Source organism: Amia ocellicauda, chromosome 1, assembly GCF_036373705.1.
Source record: "Amia ocellicauda isolate fAmiCal2 chromosome 1, fAmiCal2.hap1, whole genome shotgun sequence".
In the NCBI taxonomy this organism is placed as follows: domain Eukaryota; kingdom Metazoa; phylum Chordata; class Actinopteri; order Amiiformes; family Amiidae; genus Amia; species Amia ocellicauda.
The window spans coordinates 30,281,224-30,303,540 of record NC_089850.1 but is presented as its reverse complement, the minus strand read 5'-3'; the positions used below and the strand labels follow the sequence as shown (position 1 = coordinate 30,303,540).

Below are 22,317 nucleotides of genomic sequence, written 5' to 3'. Positions count from 1 at the left end.
CCCACAGTAATAATTAAGAAGACCTTTGCTAACATTATAAACAATAGATAGATAGATGAATAGATATACAGACAGCAAAATATGCATGAAAAGTAAAACACACCCAGACACAATCCTGACTCTTCTGTGATTCCAGCACAGTTCTGAAGATTATCCTGAAGGTGGGCTTTACAGAGAAGTACTTTTGGAAAGCATGCCAATATTATATAGCCTATAGTTTTCTATTTGTTGATTGATTGATTGATTGATTATTATTATTATTATTATTATTATTATTATTATTATTATTATTATTATTATTATTAAGAATAACAGTATCTCTTTAGACAAGAGACAAGTTACAGTGGTCAAGATGATGAGACAGAGATGCAACCGAGATGATTGGGTTCAGGGATTAGTCCCATTCATGCAAAGTGTGCGGCGATCTCCAGGACGCATGGTGTCAAAATGAAAACGTATCTGTAGAGAATTGGGAGGAAATAGCCTTCCTGGTATCAGCGCCTCATATAGGGTTACAGAAGAAGCCCCTCCCCTCTGTCTGGGTTTGCTCTAAACCCCTCAGCTGCTGCACAGAAGGAGCTCACACACCAACTAACATACAGACTGGGGGAAAAAGAGACAGAAGATGGCTGACTCAACTGGGCATCAGGAACCTTCCCTGGCATCACCAGCTTCACCCAGGCTCTCCTCGCGAATGACAGCTGCTATTCTTCACCTTTAGAGCCCCCCCTCCCCTCCTGTCGCCCACCCGGGCAGCCCCCATCGCCAATATTGACAGAAATAATAGAAACAATGGCAGAGATGGAGAAAGAAGGCAGACCACCAGAAAATAAAAGAAGCAGAAAACCGGCGCATCCAGTGAAGAGAGAGATAAACGAGGAGATGAAGGTAGGTGCGAGTTAGCTGTTTGGGAGGCTTGCTTTTTAATTTGCGTGGAGACAAGGAAAGCAGAAAAGGCTCGCTTGTCATTTTCGTGGATGCACTTAGCGCGTCTCAGCTCCGCCTCCAGGGTGGAAAACAGACACGAATTCATCGTCTGCGAATCGGATAATTGACGAACTTTGATTCTTGTTCTGCTTGCGATCTTTGTCTGCTGGGCGCTACTTCCACGCGTGTGCCTGTTTGTCAAAGTCTCCAAATTGTTCAGGTTCGCCCGACCTTGCTAGGGGTTCACACGCTCCCCAAATACCTTTGTAACCAACCTGCAAGTTGAATGAAAAGACGTTTTTTTTTTTCTCTCCCCCCCCCCCCCCCCCCACACACACCCCTGACGTATAGAGCTCTCAATCTCGTTTCTCGAAAATATCCATCTGGTCATGTCTGATTATACTGTGCAAACCGATTTTCGAAAACTTAAAAAGAGAAGGGTTCAAAGCATCCCTTGCACGTCTTTCGTTGGACTTCGTGGGGAATCCAGTCTGGTTAGTCAAACCGAAAAAATAGCAAAGAAAAGAAACGAAAACAGACAAGGAACAATTGCAAAGAAACCCCACCGCAAATTGAGGTGAATTGTTGTATTTCCCCGCAATGACACAGAAGGGCTGTCGCGCACGGCGGTGAAGCGATGCCAGTCCAGATGTGCTGTAGGCTGGCATTCCAGATGTGCCTCATAGACGGCAAGCGCTGGACAAGAGCACATTGTTTCGCGGGACTGCAAAATGCATGCAGCGTGTTCCCCTGCAACTGTGTGTGTGTGTGTGTGTGTGTGTGTGTGTGTTAAAATGTACATTTCTGCGGAATTTGGAAGGAACATATAAAAGCTTTGTTTGTGTTACGTTTGTTCGTGAGCTTGTCATGTGTGTACATAACAAGACGTCTCTAGGGTGGAGTAAATGTGAGTGTTTCTTTATGTTTTTTTTTTTTTTTGTATGTCTCGTTTGATTATTAATGCCTATGCATGTGTGTATGCTGTATATGGTATGCACATTTTATTTTTAAAAAGTGTGCATCACTGCACCGATACCTAAGCAGTGGTAAAAGGACCGCTGCTTACAATAAATAGCATTAACGCTAGACTGCAATAAGGTGTTCACCGTGACACCTTTTCACTACTTACGGTTGAATACTATGAAACACCTGCCAACCATGCCATTGAATGGTTATTTATAACATTACATTCTCCTCAAAGCCGATTTTAAAATACTTGTGTTTTAATGAATGCATGTGCCACTTTATTGCGAGCGATCGGTGCTGGGGGGCTTTCTTTGATTGGACATGAATACAAAATCGCCAATTCAGATATTTCAATTGTTAACAGTAGGTTTAGAAATGGATGCTTGCAACGCTGTCATTTCGGTGTGATAGAGCGCATCGGCTCTGGATGCAGGTCTGAAGCGCATAGGTAGGATACAAGGGAAACGAAACACATTGTCCACAGAACTCTCGCATCTTTAAGTAGTAAAATTGAAAATAAAATAGAAAAAGACGAAGTGGTTAACAGACCCCCGCGCACTCGCCCATGGCATGAGAGAGGAAATGTGGTCTTTTGTGTAAGCTGTATGGATTGCAGCTTTTTGGTATCCACGGGGTGTAGAGTTACAAATTAACTAATTTTAATCAAAACATGTGAAATGTTATCCTTGCTTGATATAAAGGCTGACTGTGCTGGATGTGCTGGGCTTGTTGTGTTTACTTTGGCTGCAGGCGCACTCGGCGGTTGGGGAGATAGTTGTTCTTCTATAACAGATGTTTGTCTGAACTGCCGAGAAGAAACAAAAACAACATTGTGTGAAAGGGAAAAAATACACAATCTTTTACTAATGCGATAATAGTAATACAAAAAGGGCACGGATTTCAGTCTGCAAAACGATCTTGCTGGTTTTCGCTTTGTGAATACCTTACTGATTCCAAAGCTAAGGCAAATTAAATCCCACTGTTGTAGTGTGTAAGCAGGGAACTTGTATACGGTGCGGTGAATGTGCATAACATGATCTTAATCACTGTAAGATACTTTATTCAAACATGTTAGTGTAACCATTTTATTACTATTATTTATTCAGTAGTATTAAGTAGGGAAATATGTGTTGTTGTATGGTCCAATCGTGTGGTTAAGTGTGCAATGCATTGGAAACCAACATTACAGAAGATACCCTAAGATACTCTACTTTAACACCTTGTTAAAGTGTATAAATCAATTTGCAATGTATTATATATAATTAGCACTTGTGACTATGCAGTTGTTGGTATGGAGTATTCTGAAATAACCTTCAACTCTTTGCTTTATACAAATTGTCATTATGAGCATTTGTACAATCTTGTCCATTGATCTTGACTGTAAGTGCTGTTTAGAGAACATAGCTTATTATATTGTCTTCCACCACATGTGGTCATTAGCTTTATTTTGTAACAGGAGTTTAATTGAGAGATATCATATTCAAATTGGGTTTCATTTCACAGCATACTAGGCAAACTAATGACAAGTCTATTTTTAACATGGAATTAGAATTTGGGGTTTACAGCACAATCTGTTTAAAACATTCTCCCCGAATTTCTTCCACAACAGACACGAACACCTGTTTTAGAGATAAACAAAATACAAGAGAGATGAAATAACCTCTTTGCAGTTTTGTGCAGCAGGCACAAGTCATAATTGACACTTAATTCATAGTGAATAGGCATCTCCCTGAAAAGGTACCAAGGGAAAACTCTAGCAGTTGACAAGGGGGAAGGGCTTAAATGCATTAGCTTTTGGCTGCTAGGCAGTATTCATAGACATGTCACAAACTATAAGCGCATCCTGAAACACCCGAGGGACGAAAATCCCTACAGCATTGGTAAGGGTTTGACAAATCAGACCTTTTTATTATAAATCAATAGGCCTATTTTTAAACATTGTAATATTTTTGAACATATGTTAAATTTGGGAATTCTAACAAATTGGCAGAAGTCAGGCATTAGCTTATCTTTATTAAAAATACACCACAAAGGAAAGGAACTACTTAAAGTCTTCTCTTTGCACATATTCAGATTCAGAAATCTAAATGCTTTACTTGACTTATAGTACCTTTTTATGTGTGTACTCAACAACACTGTTAATGAGTGGGACTTTCAAAGTATGCCTTTTAGCTGTTGTTCAGAAAGCTCTAAATGAAGCAAAATAGAAGGAAAAAAGCTTCAGAAACTTGATTTCAGTCGAGGCAGCCGAGCGACTGTAGCTGGTTGCCCACTAATCAGGAGAGCAGTTAAGTGTAGTATTTCAGAAGACTGCCCCCATATGAATCTCCCTAGTCTGGGTTCAGTGTCCTCCCTGAAGAGACACTCAGTCACAGCCCAGTTGCCGCTGCTTCACCGTCACAAGCAGACCAGACTCTTGGAGGAGCAGGGAAGAAATGAATCTGTAGCTTTATAAAATAGTTCAGCATTGTTTCAGACAGAACACATTGTAATCAATGCGCAGACGAGAGAAAGTCTTTTTTTTTTAAGTTGAAACATTGTAAAAAAAAGTACAGTATAATTTTTTTCTCTTCCTTATTTAAAAAAAAAAGACAGAACACAATGTGCCCTTGTGAGGGATCATACCTAGAAAATCTAAACAGTCTGACTGTGTTTCCTTCATCTGAACTGCTTTCATCTGGACCAGTGTAAAATAAGCCGTGGTAAGTAATCAGGGTAAAGCAGAGAGAAAGGAATGTATACAGCAATAGGCAGCCTAAGCTGTAAAAACTGAAACCTGAGCACCAGTAGGGGATCAGATATCAAGGCTGTAAGGTAGGGGAAATGAAAGAGATGTAGGGGAGGGTGAGGGGGGAATGGAAAAGTCAGCTTGGAAAGTGTTGGGAGTAGGAGGAGGGCCCCCTCAGGGAAACTTGGCTAAGGATTAGGGAATTTTATCATGGTGTACAGTGACCTACTCAGATTTCTGCCCACATTGGATCAGATTGCTGCTCCCTGCTCTCAGAAAGAAAGTGATTGCTGGAGTGATTTTTTTTTCATGAAGGGTAATAAAAAGGCCATCCTTATTCTGAGATCTTCTAAAGTATTAGGTTCTCTGTTTTAAAAATAACTTTTTCATTTCTGTTTTGAATGAAGCATACAATTATGGAGGGGGCTTTCCTGGTTTGATTCAGCTCTGATACAGAAAACAAAACACATTTATTCAATACTGAGGTTTGAAGTGTTGCTCTGGCACAACTGTCAGGGACTGTTCAGCAGTAGCATGGCTCAGCGTTGTAGCTGTTTTGTGATTGTGGTACCTTATTTGTAACATTTCTGTTTTCCTTCTCCTGTGTTTTCTATAAGTGACAGTGAAGCAGATTGTAATTTGATACAACGTTGTACTGTTTGTGCAAAAGAAAAGGGAATAACAGCTCTAGATACACAGTTTTCATATATTGTTTGTCTGAAAAAGTGAGATGCTTTATAATTCAAAATAACTTCCTAAACTAGTTTTATTTTGCTTTTGCATTATTTGTCTAGCAGAGTTTGCTTTGCACTCTATATAGCTGTTGTGTTGTGTTGTGTATGAAGTCTATGAATTTAGGCCCCTTTGGGAAATAGTTATTTAACATGATGAATGACTGCTTGGTCCAGAAAATATTTGTATTGCTTTGTAATAGCGCATAGCTGTTTTTAAATCAATGTATTTACTAAAATCTTACTTTTTCACATTTGTTCCAGTGAATTTCTGCATGACAACTTTTTCCTTGTAATTCCTGACAACAGCTTTATTTGTCAGACTGAATCCTTTCTGTTTTAATGCTTTGATATGTCACAGCTGGTGGTGCTCTGCTGTCATCTAACCCCGCATCACTTGACATTTGACAAAATAATTTTGCAGAGTATAATCAGGTGTGTCAGAGGTTTCATTTTGACTTTTTATGTCTGTATCTCAAAGCTTTACATTTTCTTAAAGGTAAAGACTTTTATTTTTGCAGTCTCTGCGTTTGCAATGATTATTTTTACCACCTTTTCATTTCCCTCTTTTGGATATTCAACAAGGTCACTTTCACAGGTATGCAAACATTTGATCAGTGAATTGATCAAAGGGAATTCATGAATGGAAAGTACCTGTAGGAACACAGATGGAAAATCAAAAGGATCCATCTCAATTGTTTTATTTTTTCAATTTTCATTTGATTCGGTTCACAGCCTTGTCTAATAAATAATAAAGATTATTTAAAGTAGAGGGAATATACTCAGTATAACAGTTATCATTCCAGAGAATGGATAAATAACCCTGATATGTGGCAGGGAAACCTTATGCATTACAATGTAAATTAGCTTATTTATTAAACTATGCAGCAATGATTTTTGACATAATATGATTATACATCCTTTATACTGTACATACAAATTAAAAGAAAATTCAAGGGTGTCTACTCCCTTGCGTGGACTGTCGGATATCAGACTTTTCCTTTAATATCACAGAGTAGAAAAGTGGAGCCAGACGTGGATGAGGAGGCTGAATGGGAATTGCTATTTGGTATTTCCCTAATGCACAAGGGAGGATTCACTTTGCTAAATCTCTGCTTGTGTGGTTTCTGCTGTCTGGCGAAAGCTCACTACTGCTCAGTGTCGACCAAGTTCCCCTTCCCCTCTATCACTGTGAGGGCTCCCTTTGCCTTAGTCTCAATCAGAAATTCAAGCATAGATCTCCATGGCAAGCTCTATAAACAGTGAGGTAGCCTTAAAAATAATAGTCACAATCCAAGTATCACTGTAGGAGGAGTTTCTTAGTGCATCTGTCTGCCATCCTTTTGGGTTGCTTTGGATGGAGAACAACAACATTTGTCCAAGCTTTTTGTAAACCTTCTCCCCTTCCTGTCCCATTCTCTTGTGAGTGAAGGAGGTCTGGTTAGAGTCCCTGCTCCCTGCTAGCAATGATCTCCTTGCTATTCGTTATCAGCTGCTGACCTTATGGTAGGGATATTGTCTATTTGCAGCACTAAACATGTGTACCACCACCAACACACTAATGGAGATGGACACTGGAGTGTTTAAAGATTCTTTCTTTTTATTGAATTGTATGTTTGCAGGTGGCGCATTCTATGGCATTTACTTTAATTGCACATTAGCGGTTCTTGTCTATAGTTGAACATGTAGAAAAGGACCTTCAAAAGTTACACAATGAGAATATGAACACTGAAGGCAACATTGTAATATGGGCATATGTATTTGCTTCTCATCTTCTTAGGTAGACCAGGAACCATTTGTTGAAGAATCTTCTCATGTTTTCTGTTTTCTTTTGATTTTACATGGAAAGGTAATCTGTTTGCTACAGGACTGTATCTATTTTTCATGTATTCAAGCGTACAGAAGAAGACAAATGGCAATATGAAGCACAGATTTCTGACATTAGCTATTGACTTTGATGCATTTGTGGGGGGTTTAGTGAGCTAGTCATACCGTAGATGGCTATAGTGTTTAAAGGACTGAGAAATCCAAATCTGAGTGATCCAGTTTATGTGATTCTTAAAAAGAAGACTCAAATGGCAACATAGAAAACAGAATAATTGGTCACTGCAGTGTTTGAGGACTACAGCAGCTTTTCCTTTTTTATATCTTAAAAGAACAATAATTTGCTCAATGTTTAGATGCATAAAAAAATCAACATTCCAGCAAAGCCATTTGGAGTTCCAGGTAGTTGGCTCTTTAGAGAGTACTCACACAGTAATAATGTCATGCAATGCATTTGTAATAATGCAATGCAATGCAATAACTGATCTACATTTAATGGACTGGAAGTGAGAACAATATACTTCCTCATCTTCACTCTCAATAAAAAAGACATTAATGAAGAAATTGTCTCATAGATGTAATGTAAACCCAACATGTCTTGCTCTTTCAAGGAAAACTAGTAACATGTAAAGGATCTCAGCTTCTCAGTTTCACATTAAACTGTCGGTATGTGATTTGTAGCTTTCCTACTTTAGCTCAGAAGTTTATTTTTCAATTATACGGTGTTGTTGGTGAGGTGGTCATAAAACAGTTCTCTTTAATTATTAATCATTTTTCACTGGCTTAGTATCATTTTTGCAAATACACAGATTGTGTATTGGCTGAATGTGTTTTTATTTGGCATTTGATTGTAGTTATTTACAGGAGGATTCGATACTTTGCAAGCGTACATAAAAATATGTTTTTTTTTGTTCATATAGTTAATTCTCTCAGCACTTCACTGGACAAAATAGCTGACTGGGATGTTTAGGTTTTTACTTTCACAGTACTCTGTTTCCTTCATCATGCATTTGTCTCCCTCAAAAGGTTTGAGTGCTTGTTAGCAGGTGTTAGTGTGACATAATGTTTGTTCTATAATGGGGCCTTTTGTCTGAGTATGTTTGATTGTTTTATATCACACTCCAAGAATAATGAAATTTACCTGAAACATTCCAATGTTTTATGGTTTCCTGTGTTCTCTTTATCAAGAGACGCAGAACCAGTGGTGACACCAAGTGGCTGAGCTTTAAAATTGCTGTAAATATTGAAAGAGAGAATCAATGTTTATACAGGTTTTGTGAGGCAGGCTTGATCATTTAGACAGGTAGGATACTCTGCCACTGCTGACAGGGATGCTGTTGAACAACCTTTACTGGGTAGAGAACCACGGGTTAGGCAGCCTTGCAGCTTCATTTCTTTTGTACTCTTGGCCTTAGAAATGAATAAAGATGACCCTATTAAGACTGTGATTTTTAGCATTATATATCCAGAATCTACTCCACCTTAGATTGTTAAATGTGAACTTATTTATACATTATTATTATTATTATTATTATTATTATTATTATTATTATTATTATTATTATTATTATTATGGTAGTGAAGGTTTTAATACAAAAAAGTAATCAGTATTTTATTTGTTTGATTTTTGTAAGGATGCCACAGAGAAAAGCATTACAGCAGATGTTAGATACGTTTGAAATTCCCAGGGCCTTTGACATGAGTTTATTTGGTTGTGTTATTGAGTATTATCTGTTTGTCTTTGTCCATGAATTCACAAAACTTCCCCTTTGGAATGCCAGAATGTAAATGGCACTTTTTGAAATAATAATGTGCACTTCAGTGGACTTTCATTACAAATGTAGATGAAGAAGTGAATTGGAAAGCAGGTTTCGTGATAATTACCGTCAGATCAGTTTTTGATTGTAATGAATTAAATCAGCCATGTCTCATCATGTTTGCACAGTGACAAGATGAGCTCTTGTGCAAGTGGATGAGGAGGGCACTCTCTATTCTCAGCCACCCCATATGGTGATGAAATATATATGGAGTGCGATGAAGGTTATTGTGTACTTTTTATTGGCAATGCCCTGGAGTTCTTTGTCAGGAGCGTAGCGAGTGTTGCATTACAGGAAACTATTTAAGAGCCATTTGAGGTCACTCCTGAGACTTCTTAAGCTTCTGTATCGCAGGTCCTTTACGAGTTTTGATCACCTTCCCTGCCTCGTCTGGCCCCGGCCGTCCCTGGAAGAGAGGAAGAGACGGAAGCTGAGATGCTTAACCTAAGCTGAAAATTTTAAATTAACTTGTTTTCACTGACCTTTGGACATTCATTGAATGTGCTGTCAATCCTTCTGTCAAAATGATTGGAGATTCCAATGATAACAATGTTATGGAAGCAAATGATGATGTGCTTTATCTGAAAATTAAATGAACACTTAAGATAGGAAAGTTAAATGTTTTGATTTACATCATGTTGGGTGCTAACTGTTTTGAAATCAGAGCGTCAGCCTCCTTGAATATCTGGCTACACTGAAACAGCCAGCAATAAGCAGTTGTTTTATGTGGGTCGCTGTTAAGTTATTAGTGCCGCTTGTAAAAACTAGGCATATCAGTTGCAATTTATCAGATTACATTCCAAAGTTTTAGTGTAATGAAGTGTTAGCAACCGATTCTCCTTTGATTTGATTGGGTTCAGTTTTTTATGCGCTGTCTGAGCAGTGATTCAGAATGACAACACATTTACTCACAGCTACTTCCAATGAAAGCTGGGGGCATAATGAGGCAACATGTTACATTATGTTGACAGTAGTCTCATAGTCATAGCTTTTCACCTGCTTACATATATGCAACAATTGCATTATTAACCAAATGACAACTGCTGCTCCAGTACTTTCTTTTCAAAATGCAGCCATTGGTAAAGAAAATAAATTTCAAATGGGAATTTCCTCAAATCATTATGTATCCAATTTCCTAAAGATTAGTATGTAATGTATAATTTACCATTGTTAAAATGTTTTTCAAAACTAAGCCACGCTAAGGCCAAACTTTGTGGAGTTATTTAAATGACAGTTGAAAAACTATTCAAATACAATATCATCTTTCAGCATCTTTAACTAGTAGTGATGTGAAAGCTTGATCCATTAAAACAGATCCAGTAAATCCAGTAAATCCAGTAAAACAGATCAATATAGCCCTGAAGATTATAGCTGTTCTTAGATGAAAATCAAACAATATCTCATAGCACACCTTGAATATGATCTTAAATTACCTTTTTTTAAGTAGTGCACAAATATATACAGTTGTAAGTAGATGGCAAAATCTACTGACTTTAATACATTACCATGCTTTTTATTTTTAATTGGACATCACAGAACCTCATCCAGTAGTGTAAGAGATTGTCGATTTAAATATTATGATGTAGTGGAAATACCTGTCTCAGAAACTATTTTGGTAGACAATAATGTTTTTTAATTTTGTTTCCTTTACAATTTCTTGCATTGTATTTTATTTTTGGTTAAATAAAATTTACAAGTCGCGTAAAATAAAGATAATCCTAAAATTGTAATTAGTCTATAATACACAATGAGCATGTCCCTTGTGTGGTGTACAGTGATAAACTCACATCTTAACTCTAAATAGGAAGCTTAACTCTGTCACATGAACATCAAGACTTCTGTTTGATTTGTTTGATTTACTTCTAGCACCAAGAGGAGTTTTTGTTCTTGTTATTATATTATTTGTTTTGATATCTCCCTTGGTGCAGAAAAACAGATTCAAAATTATGTGTGCTTTTTTTTTTTTTCTTGACATAGTCCCCTGGAGTCCTACTATTTTGGCATCCTTGAGCTGATTACTCTTTAACAATGTGCTCAGCATTATGACAGCCAAACCTGTCTTCTTCCTGTTATCTAATATGTACATTCAGGTTTTTGACATAGTGGGTCCCGATAGGGGATTTTGAACACTGTGATTAGACATACAGACCAGCTAAGATTGACAGCTTATTTTGTACTGTGGAATATACAGCGTGGAATTTAACGTTACAAGATATAGGCGTTTTAGTAAAACACTCCCCAGTTATTGCTATTCCCAATGGTGTAGTTTCTTAGAATGGTGGTGACATATTTTCCTTCTTATTTTTATTAATTTCTTTATTTTTCTTATGGGAAAGTGCATGATTCTTTCACTAGATTAAACTAATATTACCCCATCACCTAATAACAGTCTCATGTTGTCCTTGTGATCTTCCCTTTCATTTTAATTGCTTACATTTCTATGGATATCTTATCTCAGAACAACATGTTAAAGCACAGCTGACATGGCAATGTGTTGTTGAATTACCTGGTGATTAATTCCTGTTATTCATGACTAAGGTCTTTTATCAATAATTAAATAATTAAATAACTAACTAATTAAATATATATATTTTTAACCATAAGCATTAGACCAATAAAGCATTCCATTTCAAGCACAGATATGTTATTCAGTGTTCTATAAATTCTATTTTCTTTATGTCTACATTCCTGCATCTCCTGTATTCTGTCAGAAGAATTTAAAGAGCAATTAGTGGGTTTCTGAACAATATATTTTCCTTTACTTCCCTGTGTGTCGCTGCAGGTGATAAAATAACAAACTTTGGTTCTTTACTGTTTACAGAAAACAGGTTCTTAAACAAAAAAGGAAAAAAATGTTGTGAAACCAAAAAAATAATTCTCTACAGTCATAAGTGCCAAAGTACAGAGAGGTCTTTTAATTGCATGTGTCGTCCAGAGATTTAAACACATTAAACTTGCTCTACATGATTCAGAAAATGAGTGCAGGCCAGGGGGAGGAGAGACGAGGCTGGTGGGTCATGCTTCAGAACAAATAGAGTTTGGTTTAATGCATTAATCACTCCTTCGCAAATTATTATTAATTTAAGTAATAAATTGCAGCTTCCTATCTTGCAGAGCTTCGCCGAAAACACCATGAACGAACTCCTTGGCTGGTATGGCTACGATAAGGTGGAGCTGAAAGACGGGGAAGATATTGAGATAAGGAACTACCCTGATGGTGAGGGCAGACAGCACATCTCAGTCCTGAGAGGTAAGGGTGTTTGTTGGTGTAGTATTTGTTTAGTTGTGTAGCTGAGAAAGGTGCCCTTAACATGGAGACTCCTCAGAGCCATGCTCACTCCCCTGTGGTGTGTGACTGACGCTCTCTGTCTGCAGGGTTCCCTACCAAGCTCTTAGGACATGTCAGTCACACACAACTCAATGTAAAAGTCAATGTACTGTTCAGTTTACCAGTTAGCTGCCTTTTTGGCTTCTTGTATGTGAATTGACAAGTCCTAATTTCACCACACTGTGGCATATTGAAAATCCACCATTGCTCTTTGAAAAAGTCTTTCAAATCTTTAAATAATAAAAGGAAACCATTTTGTGAACCCTTTCTGTAATGTAAAAATGAAATGCATCTATCTTGAGGTCTTTAGACAATCTGACCATTAGATGAGAAGGCTGCTGATGTATAATAATAGTAATATTCTTAATAATAATAAAGAACTGGTTAAACAAAGACTAATAGCAGATTATGGTACTTCAGCTGTTCAGAGACACTTTCCTTAAATATGTAAAACGCCAGGATGTTTCTCAAATAACTTTTTTAGAATTGTTTCCATCCCAGTTATCCTAAATGTTGCATAAAATCCCTTTATTAAGCTGCTCCAAATTTTAGATTTCTGTTACATTTCCATATTTTTTTTCTTTTGCCCTGCTTATTTACGCAATATTTCTCCAGTTTCCATGGATATGGTCTGCCTCGGAATGAGGAACAATTTGGTACTAATTTAAACAAGCATCAAAAGTCACCAATTGCAGATTGAGTAAAGAAACTGACATGGTATTCTGATAAGTTTTATAAACATGACAGCTGGGTTGTATTTAACATTTGATTACATTCTGCTTAATAAAAGCAACACAACCAAATTACAATATTCTTTGTCTGCAGAGGTGCCTGTAAATAGCTAGATTAGACAGGAACAATAAACAATAAAACCTAATTAGGTAAATCACTTCTCCACATCATTGTAAACAGTCAGAAAAGTGAGTATTTTAAAGCCTTAAATAAATAACCCATTCACAATAAAAGTGTTAATTCAAATCCATGCATCACTGAGGTACAGAGAAAGACACGGTCAAAAACAAACCAGCAAAAAACAATACAAACGGTTGCCAGCTTTTAATGAAACAATTTGCTGCTTCTAAGCAGGAGTGCCCCCAAAGACTTCTATTGTGCACGGACAAAATCTGTTTTTGTCATATAAATCTTTATTTGAGGAAGACGGGTTTGCACTCAGCAATGAAGATGTTGCATGTAGCTTACAGTTCAGCACACGCACTTTTCACTGACAATCTGAAGAAGTCACCTATGTATTGTTAATTTCTGACAGTATCTCCCTTGGCAATGTTCATAAATACAAGGACTCACTCTTTCACCCACTGCAAAAACACATTCTGAACGAGCTCCCATCTGTGGGGAAGTCAGTGTCCTGGCCAGAATCCAGCAGCGCACATCTGGTGCTGGATAGACAGCAGTCTCTGAAGATGATCTGCCACAAGCGGACATGCTGCTGCACTGCACTCACTGACAGTGGATCTCCCTGCCCAACTCAGAGCTTGGTGTAGACTGTCACTACCCTTACCCTGAGATGCCACCTCTATCTGGGTGACCACAGCAGCCACCCCCACCACCAAGCAGCTACCAGCCTGCTATTTCTGTGGGGAAATAATAGTGTGTGTTTTAAACATTGCTAATGGAGCTTGGTTTTTGGGAATTCACGAAGACAGTTTTCCTTTGGCCAGATGCTGTGATGTAACCCTGCACTTGAAATTGCATTGGGGTGTTTTTAAGGGATAAAGGAATACTGATTCACTTTATTCACAGTACTTGTAATTTAAAAACACAAAACCAAAAACAAATATGTATGAAATGGAGATATGAGTTGCCTCTGTTAATTGCTGTATACCTTTCTCGGTTTTCATTTCATTTTCAAAGTTGATTTCTTCTGCCTTTCGTAAAGCAAGAATGCTGTTATGTCGTGATCACAAGATAATATTATCTCTTGCTATCAGAGAAAACAGAAGTGTTGTCATTTTCATTTTATGCCTTTCAATAATTGAAAGACTACACATCAAAGGAGTTTCCACCCCTTAACTGGCGACACAGGGGCTTTAAATACTCTATTCAATTATTCAATTAAACATCAAACTGCACGGGGACTGGTGGGGGAGAACATAAATTAAAACGTGCAAATGTGATATAGGTGTATTTAAGTGAAAAATGTACAGTGGACTGAGACCGCTACATATGTAACAGTTAAAACTGTATAAAACCATACACAAACAATGTCATGCTTATCAAAAGGGACCACTGTGCGGTGATTCAGACCACTCAGTAAATGTGGTCCGGACCTCAGCAAGTGTACACAGATGAAGGCTTAAAATATATAATTTCAAGCAGGCATAAATATACTCAATGGTTAACAGACTTATCCTGGCTCCTGTATTTTAGGGAATAATAATAACAGTAAAAGCATTATTGTTATAGTAATAACAATAAATACATGTGTGACCAATGCATTTGAAACTCCCCATATGGGATTCAAGCCACATACAGTGAGCGCCTCTCCCAAAGCAGAGTGTTCAGCCTGCTACACCACAACACACAGCCTTTCTACAAGTGAGGCTTAACCCTGTACTGAGGGGTTACGTCACTTGTAACATGTTCATTATGCAGAATTAGCCTATTTACAAATAGGCACACGCAGAAAATGCTAATATGAACATGTTTATGATTATTATGATTGTAGTTTGGATAGTTTTTAGGAGTTGTATCGAGAAAACTAAAACAAATGCCACGCACATTCAGTTTGCTAAGACCAGTGCGCGGTGGTCCAGGGGTCCAAAATGCTACAACCCCTATTGCCACCGTGGACACACACTGAGACAGTGGGCAATTTTGAGAGACCACTTACCTGAAGCGCATGTCTTTGGACTGGGTGGAAATGGAAGGAAACCAGAACACACTTAGAAAAGATAAGCGACAAATGGAGAGAATAAGCAAACTTCACAGAAGTTTAATGCATTGATTTCAGTCCAATGGGTAGCCTGTACATTAACCAAGAAGTTGTGTTGTAATGAAGCTCGCTACAGTTTCAGGATCACTTCAGTTATCGAAAGGCATAACACAATTTCTGTCTGCATTAGCCTTGTTGAAAATGAAACCGAATTGACACAGCACTGCCCCAGTCTCAGCATTGTCTCATGAAAATGACAACACTTCTGTTTTCTCTGATAGCGAGACATAACGTTATCTCATGATCACGACATAACGGGCCGTTATGTCGTGAACACGAGATAACCAGAGGGGCTATTTTTTTTGTTCTCAACGAGCCACTGTACCTTTCTCTGCATTTGTGAAGTGTTTTTGCTTTAACAATATTTCTTTAAAATATCTATATTTTTTAATGAGATAGCATTAGCTCACTCAGCTATTACATGATCATTCACTGAGACAAATACATTAACCTTTGGTTCAACTGTCTGTTTTGAGATTCAGGTCACACTAAGATGACAGCATCGTCATTACAGTTTGAAGCTTGTAGTAATTAAAAAAGGAGAGAGAGGGGGGGAGAGTATCCTATAAAAATGCATTAACTTAAGATCCTGCTGTTTAAATGCTTATGGTGCGTTTTCCTCTGAGAAGCTGTTTGGAAATGCAAACAACAGTGTCAGTGGCTTCTTTTAAGTTATTTTAATCATTCCATTTTTTTGTATTTTGTTCTATTATTCTGAAAAACATGGACTTGCTCGTGAACTTGAATTACATCTACATGTCTGTTTGATTAAAAATAAAATGTTAATTTTATAAGACAGGGCTGTTCCATGTACTCAAAGATGTAGTATTATCATACCGTCTAGGAAGATTGTTAAAAACAGGTCCCTTGCATTGTAACTAATGCCAAGGCTTTCAAGGCACAATACCATAGACATTTCTTAATGCTGTGATCATTCCTTATTGAAATACAGTACCAATGTGCTTTTCGTATACATTATTGGCACGTTATCCTAACTCACATTCGATGTTCTTTTTTTAACTGACGGGAAAAAAGCACAGGCTTATTGTGTGGTTTTGCACTCGGTGGAATGACAACAGTCCAGAGATGCAAAAATGTTCTGATTTTGACCTCACCCTACACTCTTCCTACAATAATGGGGAAATGTGGTTACAGAAAGTTTAAAAACAGGAAATGGTTCTCCCCACCATGAGGCCAGTGGACCAAAAGTGAATGAGCTCATAGGATCTCTGGTCTTCACAAGGCAGTAGCTACTGAACATCTTCAGTTCTTTTAAAAATTGTTTTACAGATCTAATACAGAGAACTTGTAATGAATATCTCAGTGACATTAAGACTGTAGATTAAATAAGTGCCAGAGCCACAGCTTTTAAATGTCTGATTATGAGAGGGGTAAATGGGTCTTTGACTTTCACGTTTCCTTGGCCCAAGTTTCTGCATATTTAGTGGCAATCATGTTGTGTGTATCTTGTTTTCAGAAAGGCAGTATTCATAAAAATCAACCTCCATTTTGGTTCCTAGTCATTCCTATACATTTGCAGGGTCCCTGGAATGATTAAAGGTAACAGTAGCAAAAATATTTTTGAAAGGTTTGTAATGTTCAAGCTGCCCCCTGTTGAGTTAAGGCAAAGCTGTATATTATTAGAAAATTCTATAGTTCCAGGGAATCCCCTGATTCACGTGGCGTATCCTGGAATTGCACTTAAAAACTGATCTTTGATGTTTTCCACAGGAAATCCCTGGTTCTGTAGATTGTGCCTTAATTGAAATCAAGCTGAGCTTTACTCTGACAATGTATAAGCTGATCAAATAAATTTTGGTAGAAATTATCTCATAAGAATTAACAGGAAAATGTTAATTAAAGTACTTTAGAAAATTAAATAAGCAGCACTGACAAATGAGAGGTATAAGATGAATAAATTAAGGCATGTTTGTGCCAAAATGCATAGGTCTTTATACCTTTTTAAGTGGAGTAACGTAAATATTAAATAAACCACTTTGTGTGCTATAAATTTGTTATTTGCATATTGATATGCAGGCACATGTATAACAGTGAGTATAGGAAGCATTCACCCCCCTTGGACTTTTTCACATTTTATTGAGTTACAGCCTGATATTTTGATATTGTTTACATTGACTTACAAAACCTACTCCATGCTTTCAAATGGGAAAAATGTATGGGTGAAAAAACAAATCAATTAACAATAAGTTGATTGGAGCCTATATTTGTGCAGTAAAAGTGGTTTGTATGATTTCATATTAAATACACCTGTCTCTGTAAGATCCCACAGTTGGATAAGACATTCAAACCAAATATACTACCATGAATACCAAGGAGTCTTCAGAACGACTCTGGGATGTTGCGGAATGGCACACAGCAGGGGTGGGGTATAAAAAGATATCAAAGGCAGTGAATATCCCTTGGAGCACAATCAAAGCGCTCATTTAGAATTGGAAGGTATATGGCACCAGCAAGAATCTATATGGAGCCGGCCATCTTCCTAAACTGAGCCGCTCGGTAAGGGCACTGGGTCAGAGGAGCCACCAAGAGGCCAGTGCCAACTCTGAAAGACCTACAGCGTTCCATGGCTAAGATGGGAGAAACTATCCATGTGTCAACAATAGCTCAGGTACTCCATAAATCTGGCCTGTATGGAAGAGTGGCAAGAAGGAACTAATTTCTGGAAAAAGCCCATGTAAAATCTAACAAATTAAAAAGCAAATCCTTGAGGAAAAAACTTCTTCAGTCTGCAAAAGACCAAAGACTGGGATAGAAATTCACCCTTCAGCAGGACAATAACTCCAGGAATGACACTGGAGTGGCTTAAAAACAAGAAAATGTATGTCCTAGAGTGGCCCCGTTCAAGCCTGGACTTGAATCTAATTGAGGATCTGTGTCAAGACTTGAAGATTGCTGCCCTCCAACGATTCCTATCCAGCGTAACAGAGCTTGAACACGTGCACTGGTAAGGGCTGATAAGGCTGAAAGGCTGAACCGCACTTCGGCAGCTTCCATCCCAGCCCCCCAACCCCCTGGACCGGGTGGCCTTTTTTTGGCTTGAGCCCCTGGCCCCCAATATGTCTGAGAATACTTCCCTAATCAACACATTTCCATTTTTTTAATTTTCACTAACTGTTATTTCACAATTCAAAATGTCTTGCCTATTCAAAGTGCTGAGTAGGTTGTGTAAATAAAATAAAAAAAATCCATCACAATTTCAGGTTGTAACAAAAAAAAATGTGAATAAGTCCAAGGGGGGTGAATACTTCCTATAGCCTCTGTATACACATGCACTTTAAGCAGTATCCAATGCTGTGGTTATGAGATATATCATGTGCTCTAATTATTAAAAAACTCTCAGTCAATCAAAATCACAGTGTACTGCGCATCAAGATATAGAATCACTCACTTCAGGGAAGCCACGTGAAACCCTGCCAGTTTCCAGTGAAGAAGCATGTCCATAAAACTAACTGTGCTTCATTAATCTCTTCCAGAGAACTCCTTACCAAAATTGAAGGCATCAGACGACAGCGTTAACTCGCCAAACAATGCAAACATTACTAACTCAGGGCCGACCCCAGGAAATGGAGTGGCCGAGTCTGCATCTTCTTCATCCTCGTCCTGTTCCAAGGATCATGGGAATGTGCCCATTATTGTTCCATTAATCTCACCACCTTTTATTAAGCCACCAGCAGGTAAAACATTACAGATATTACCTTTGTCCTTTGGTTTGGGAGTGTCTGCTGTGCTGGTAGTGAAGTAAAGGGCTATATTTCAGCATGTTCATATCAATATCTCCTACCTTAATTATATGCAAGTCACCTTTCTACTCTGCAATGCTGTTTATGAATACAATGTATGTGTGATACAATTGTGTAGTGATTTGACAAAGACACTGACTATTTTGAGACATTTGGATTGCTGTTTCAGGTCAGCTGATACATCAATCTCATTACTGAACAGACCTCAGAATTGTGCATTGCAAAATTGTGCATCTGATATTTTAACTTGTTTGTATTCAAACAAATATATTTATTCACTTTACTTTTTGCAATTTGACAGCCTTGTCTTTGCTGCACTATTTTAATTCTTTCTCTTCCGTGATTCAAAAGACTACTTTTTAGGCTGGTTGTAATGGTTAATTGAGTTCAATATTTCTGACCATCTATACCCTTTCCTCTTGTAATCCCATTTTGAAACTTCGTAGGCATTGTTCTGGGTAAATTAGTTTTCCTGCTGCTTCACCGCTGAGCTCTGTGCTTTATCCCGCAGTGCAAGCTTGATAGACAGGTTAGTGCAACAGCAGGGAATTATCTGCTGTTCTGTTTTTCTGACTATTCCCTGGCCTTAGTAAATATGTATGAATTATAAACAGCAAGGGCAAAATTGAGTGTGGACCACACACAGAAATATTTTTAGCAAACTCACACAAAGGACCCCATTCTGGAAATCCTCAAAGACTACACAGTGTAAAGTCCATTGCTTTTGCTTCTCATCCCAGCACATTTCCACTAATGTAGATTTTAGCGGTGTCTGCAGCTGGCACTGACAACACTGCACCTGTCAATCGCTTCTGTCCAGTCATCAGTTTTCCACTTTCCATTAACATATGTAATGCATTTTAACTGGTTGTGAAGGGTGCTTAATGACCTGGGGGGAAATAGTACAGAGGTAAAATGAGAAAGCAATATTGAACGGAGCATGAATAAAGAGAAGTGTCTCCACCAAATTCCATCAAAGAGTGAACTGAAGTAGTCATTGACATGGAAAATGGTTCTTTCTGAACTGGTTTATATTATACAGAGATTAGTGGAAGGCAGATAGTTTAATTATGAAATGCTGGGAAGAAAACAACATTGTTTTCTTTCCGGGGGGACAGGCCATACAGACTGTAGACAATATGCACAATTAGCAAACCTAAATTAAGGTTGTGGATGCAACTTTCTCATTAAGTTCAAATGTAGCCCTATCTGTTAGTGGATGAAATTTACTCTGAACAGCCTAAGCAAGACAGACCGTTGTAGAAGGGTAGCATTATCAGCACACTGGCATGATGTGAATCATGTCCTAGATCATTTGAATTACTTGGTTAGTAAGATAGCACTGTACAGCACAAAACAGATGGTGGACTGTGCTAACGGACACAATGCATTTGACAAATACGCCAATTCCCTTTATTCTTTTGGTAAATTATTCATCAGCTCATTTAAATGAATAGTTTCAGGCAAGGAACTGGTGCTTGGCCGGGTGAGCTCTGAATGTGAATTTGTATTTCCCTCGGCATGAGGAGCTGGCAGAGTACAGGCAGCGTTTTGAACTGGAGGTATGAGCTGCAGAAGCAGGTATTTGCTATTTGGCTGGAGGACGTCATTTACCAAATTGTTATGTTGGCCTAGGCTCTAACTTGATTTCAAATGCAACTCATATTTTAAGACTGCCAAAAATCCAACGTAACTTGGCAGTCTTTTTGTATTGAATATATTGAGAAAAAGAATCAAAGAACCCCAAACAAAGAGACTACAAAGCATATAAATAGTGTTTTTAATAGCATTGTTTTTTTAATCCTGTTTTGTTTCTGTTACACACCTGCTGTCATGCTGAAGGGCAGCCACATGGCAAGGTGATCAGCAGGTGTAGAACTGTACCAAATGGCTTGCACAGGACTCTGGGCAAGGGCACCTGTATCTGAACGCATCTCTAGCTCTAGAATAACTAATGTACAGTTACACTGGGGTAAAAGCAAAAATTATTAAATGTTAAAAGGCATTATTACAATAAAGTCACTGGTATTCTCTTTGCAGTGTGGTGGCCTCTTATTTAGGACAAATGTCTATGCTTTGGTACTGTCCACTTTTATAGTATTAGTGATTGTATTTCCAGTTACATATATGAGGCTGTTAACCATGCATATTCCATAGCAAGGCTTCCCCCAGGTGTAACATTGAAGGAAAGCATAGCCGCTGCTTAATAATAGTTATACATCTGTACAGCACTTTCAATGGCAAACAAGAGTAGTGCAGTGCTGTAGCTGAAATTTTAACTTTCCCCTTTTAACTGAAAGGTCACATGAATAGCTGATAAGAAAAGCAGCACAGGAATAAAATATTAATCATGAATATGATGTAATCTTCTGTCATCAGGGAGTTACCTCTCTTAATTGCAAATTAGTCTACTCTTTAAACCTGAATATGATTAAGCTGCATTAAGCTTAAAAAAAGAAAACTGAAATAAATCTTCTCAGTCTTACTGAAAGACCAAAAGGTGGAGCAAGATATTAAAGATTAATTGAAACTGGATTTCTCTCTTTCTCTCGTATGCATATTTAGTTATTATAATGTGATAAGAGTGTTTTGGTGTTGAATCCCTCCCTGAGGAAAAATCACTTAATATAAGAAAGTAGGGGCAAGCATAGGCTGCCCCTTCCTAATTACTGGTAGGCACCAAGAACCTATATACCTTTCTGGTTTTGTAGCAAAAAAACAAAATATGTATCTAAGTGAGCTTTTTAGATAGAGACTTTTTTTTTTGACTCCAAAAACATAAAAGCATGAAGGTCAGGGGTCGGCAATCCTCAGTTATAGCACACAACAAGATTTTGCTTGTCACGTCAGCCCTTTTCAAAAAGGTTAAGCCAAACTATTTTGTGTGTGTGTGTGTGTGTGTGTGTGTGTGTGTAAGTGTGAGTGAGTGTGTGTGTGTGTGTGTGTGTGTGTGTGTGTGTGTGTGTGTGTGTGTGTGTGTGTGTGTGTGTCAGTAGATGGGTGAGGCCACTTTTCCTAAAATATTGTGTTAAAGGTGTTTCATTAAAATATTACTATGTAGAAAAAATTACAAAATAGATTCTTATTGACTCAGGTATTTGAGCAGGAAGTTCATGCTATATTCCACCCATCCATGTCCTAAACGAATTATGTTGCGATATGTTCTGCAGTCATGCTTACAACCTGGAAAAGAAAAGTAAGAACAGAAAATCTTGTTTTGGAAAAACATATGTAAATCTGGGGGCTTGGTTGTGTACCCAATTTTCTTATTTATGGAGCATA

At 37.9% G+C, this 22,317-nt stretch overlaps 1 protein-coding gene across 6 annotated transcripts in view; it reads left to right on the top strand.

The window, feature by feature from the left end:
* Positions 1–514: 514 nt before the first annotated feature.
* Positions 515–22,317, top strand: part of sobpa (sine oculis binding protein homolog (Drosophila) a) — an 85,929-nt gene continuing 64,126 nt past the window's right edge. Inside the window, exons 1-3 of one of the 6 annotated variants that reach the window (XM_066701486.1) lie at positions 516–888; positions 12,108–12,243; positions 18,769–18,969. In XM_066701486.1, the coding sequence (XP_066557583.1) occupies positions 793–888; positions 12,108–12,243; positions 18,769–18,969 (433 nt within the window). In that variant the 5' untranslated portion in view covers positions 516–792. Of the gene's footprint in view, positions 889–4,278; positions 4,596–12,092; positions 12,244–18,768; positions 18,970–22,317 lie in introns of those variants that run through there. The other 5 variants (XM_066701476.1, XM_066701503.1, XM_066701494.1 and 2 more) reach the window with 5 other exon arrangements.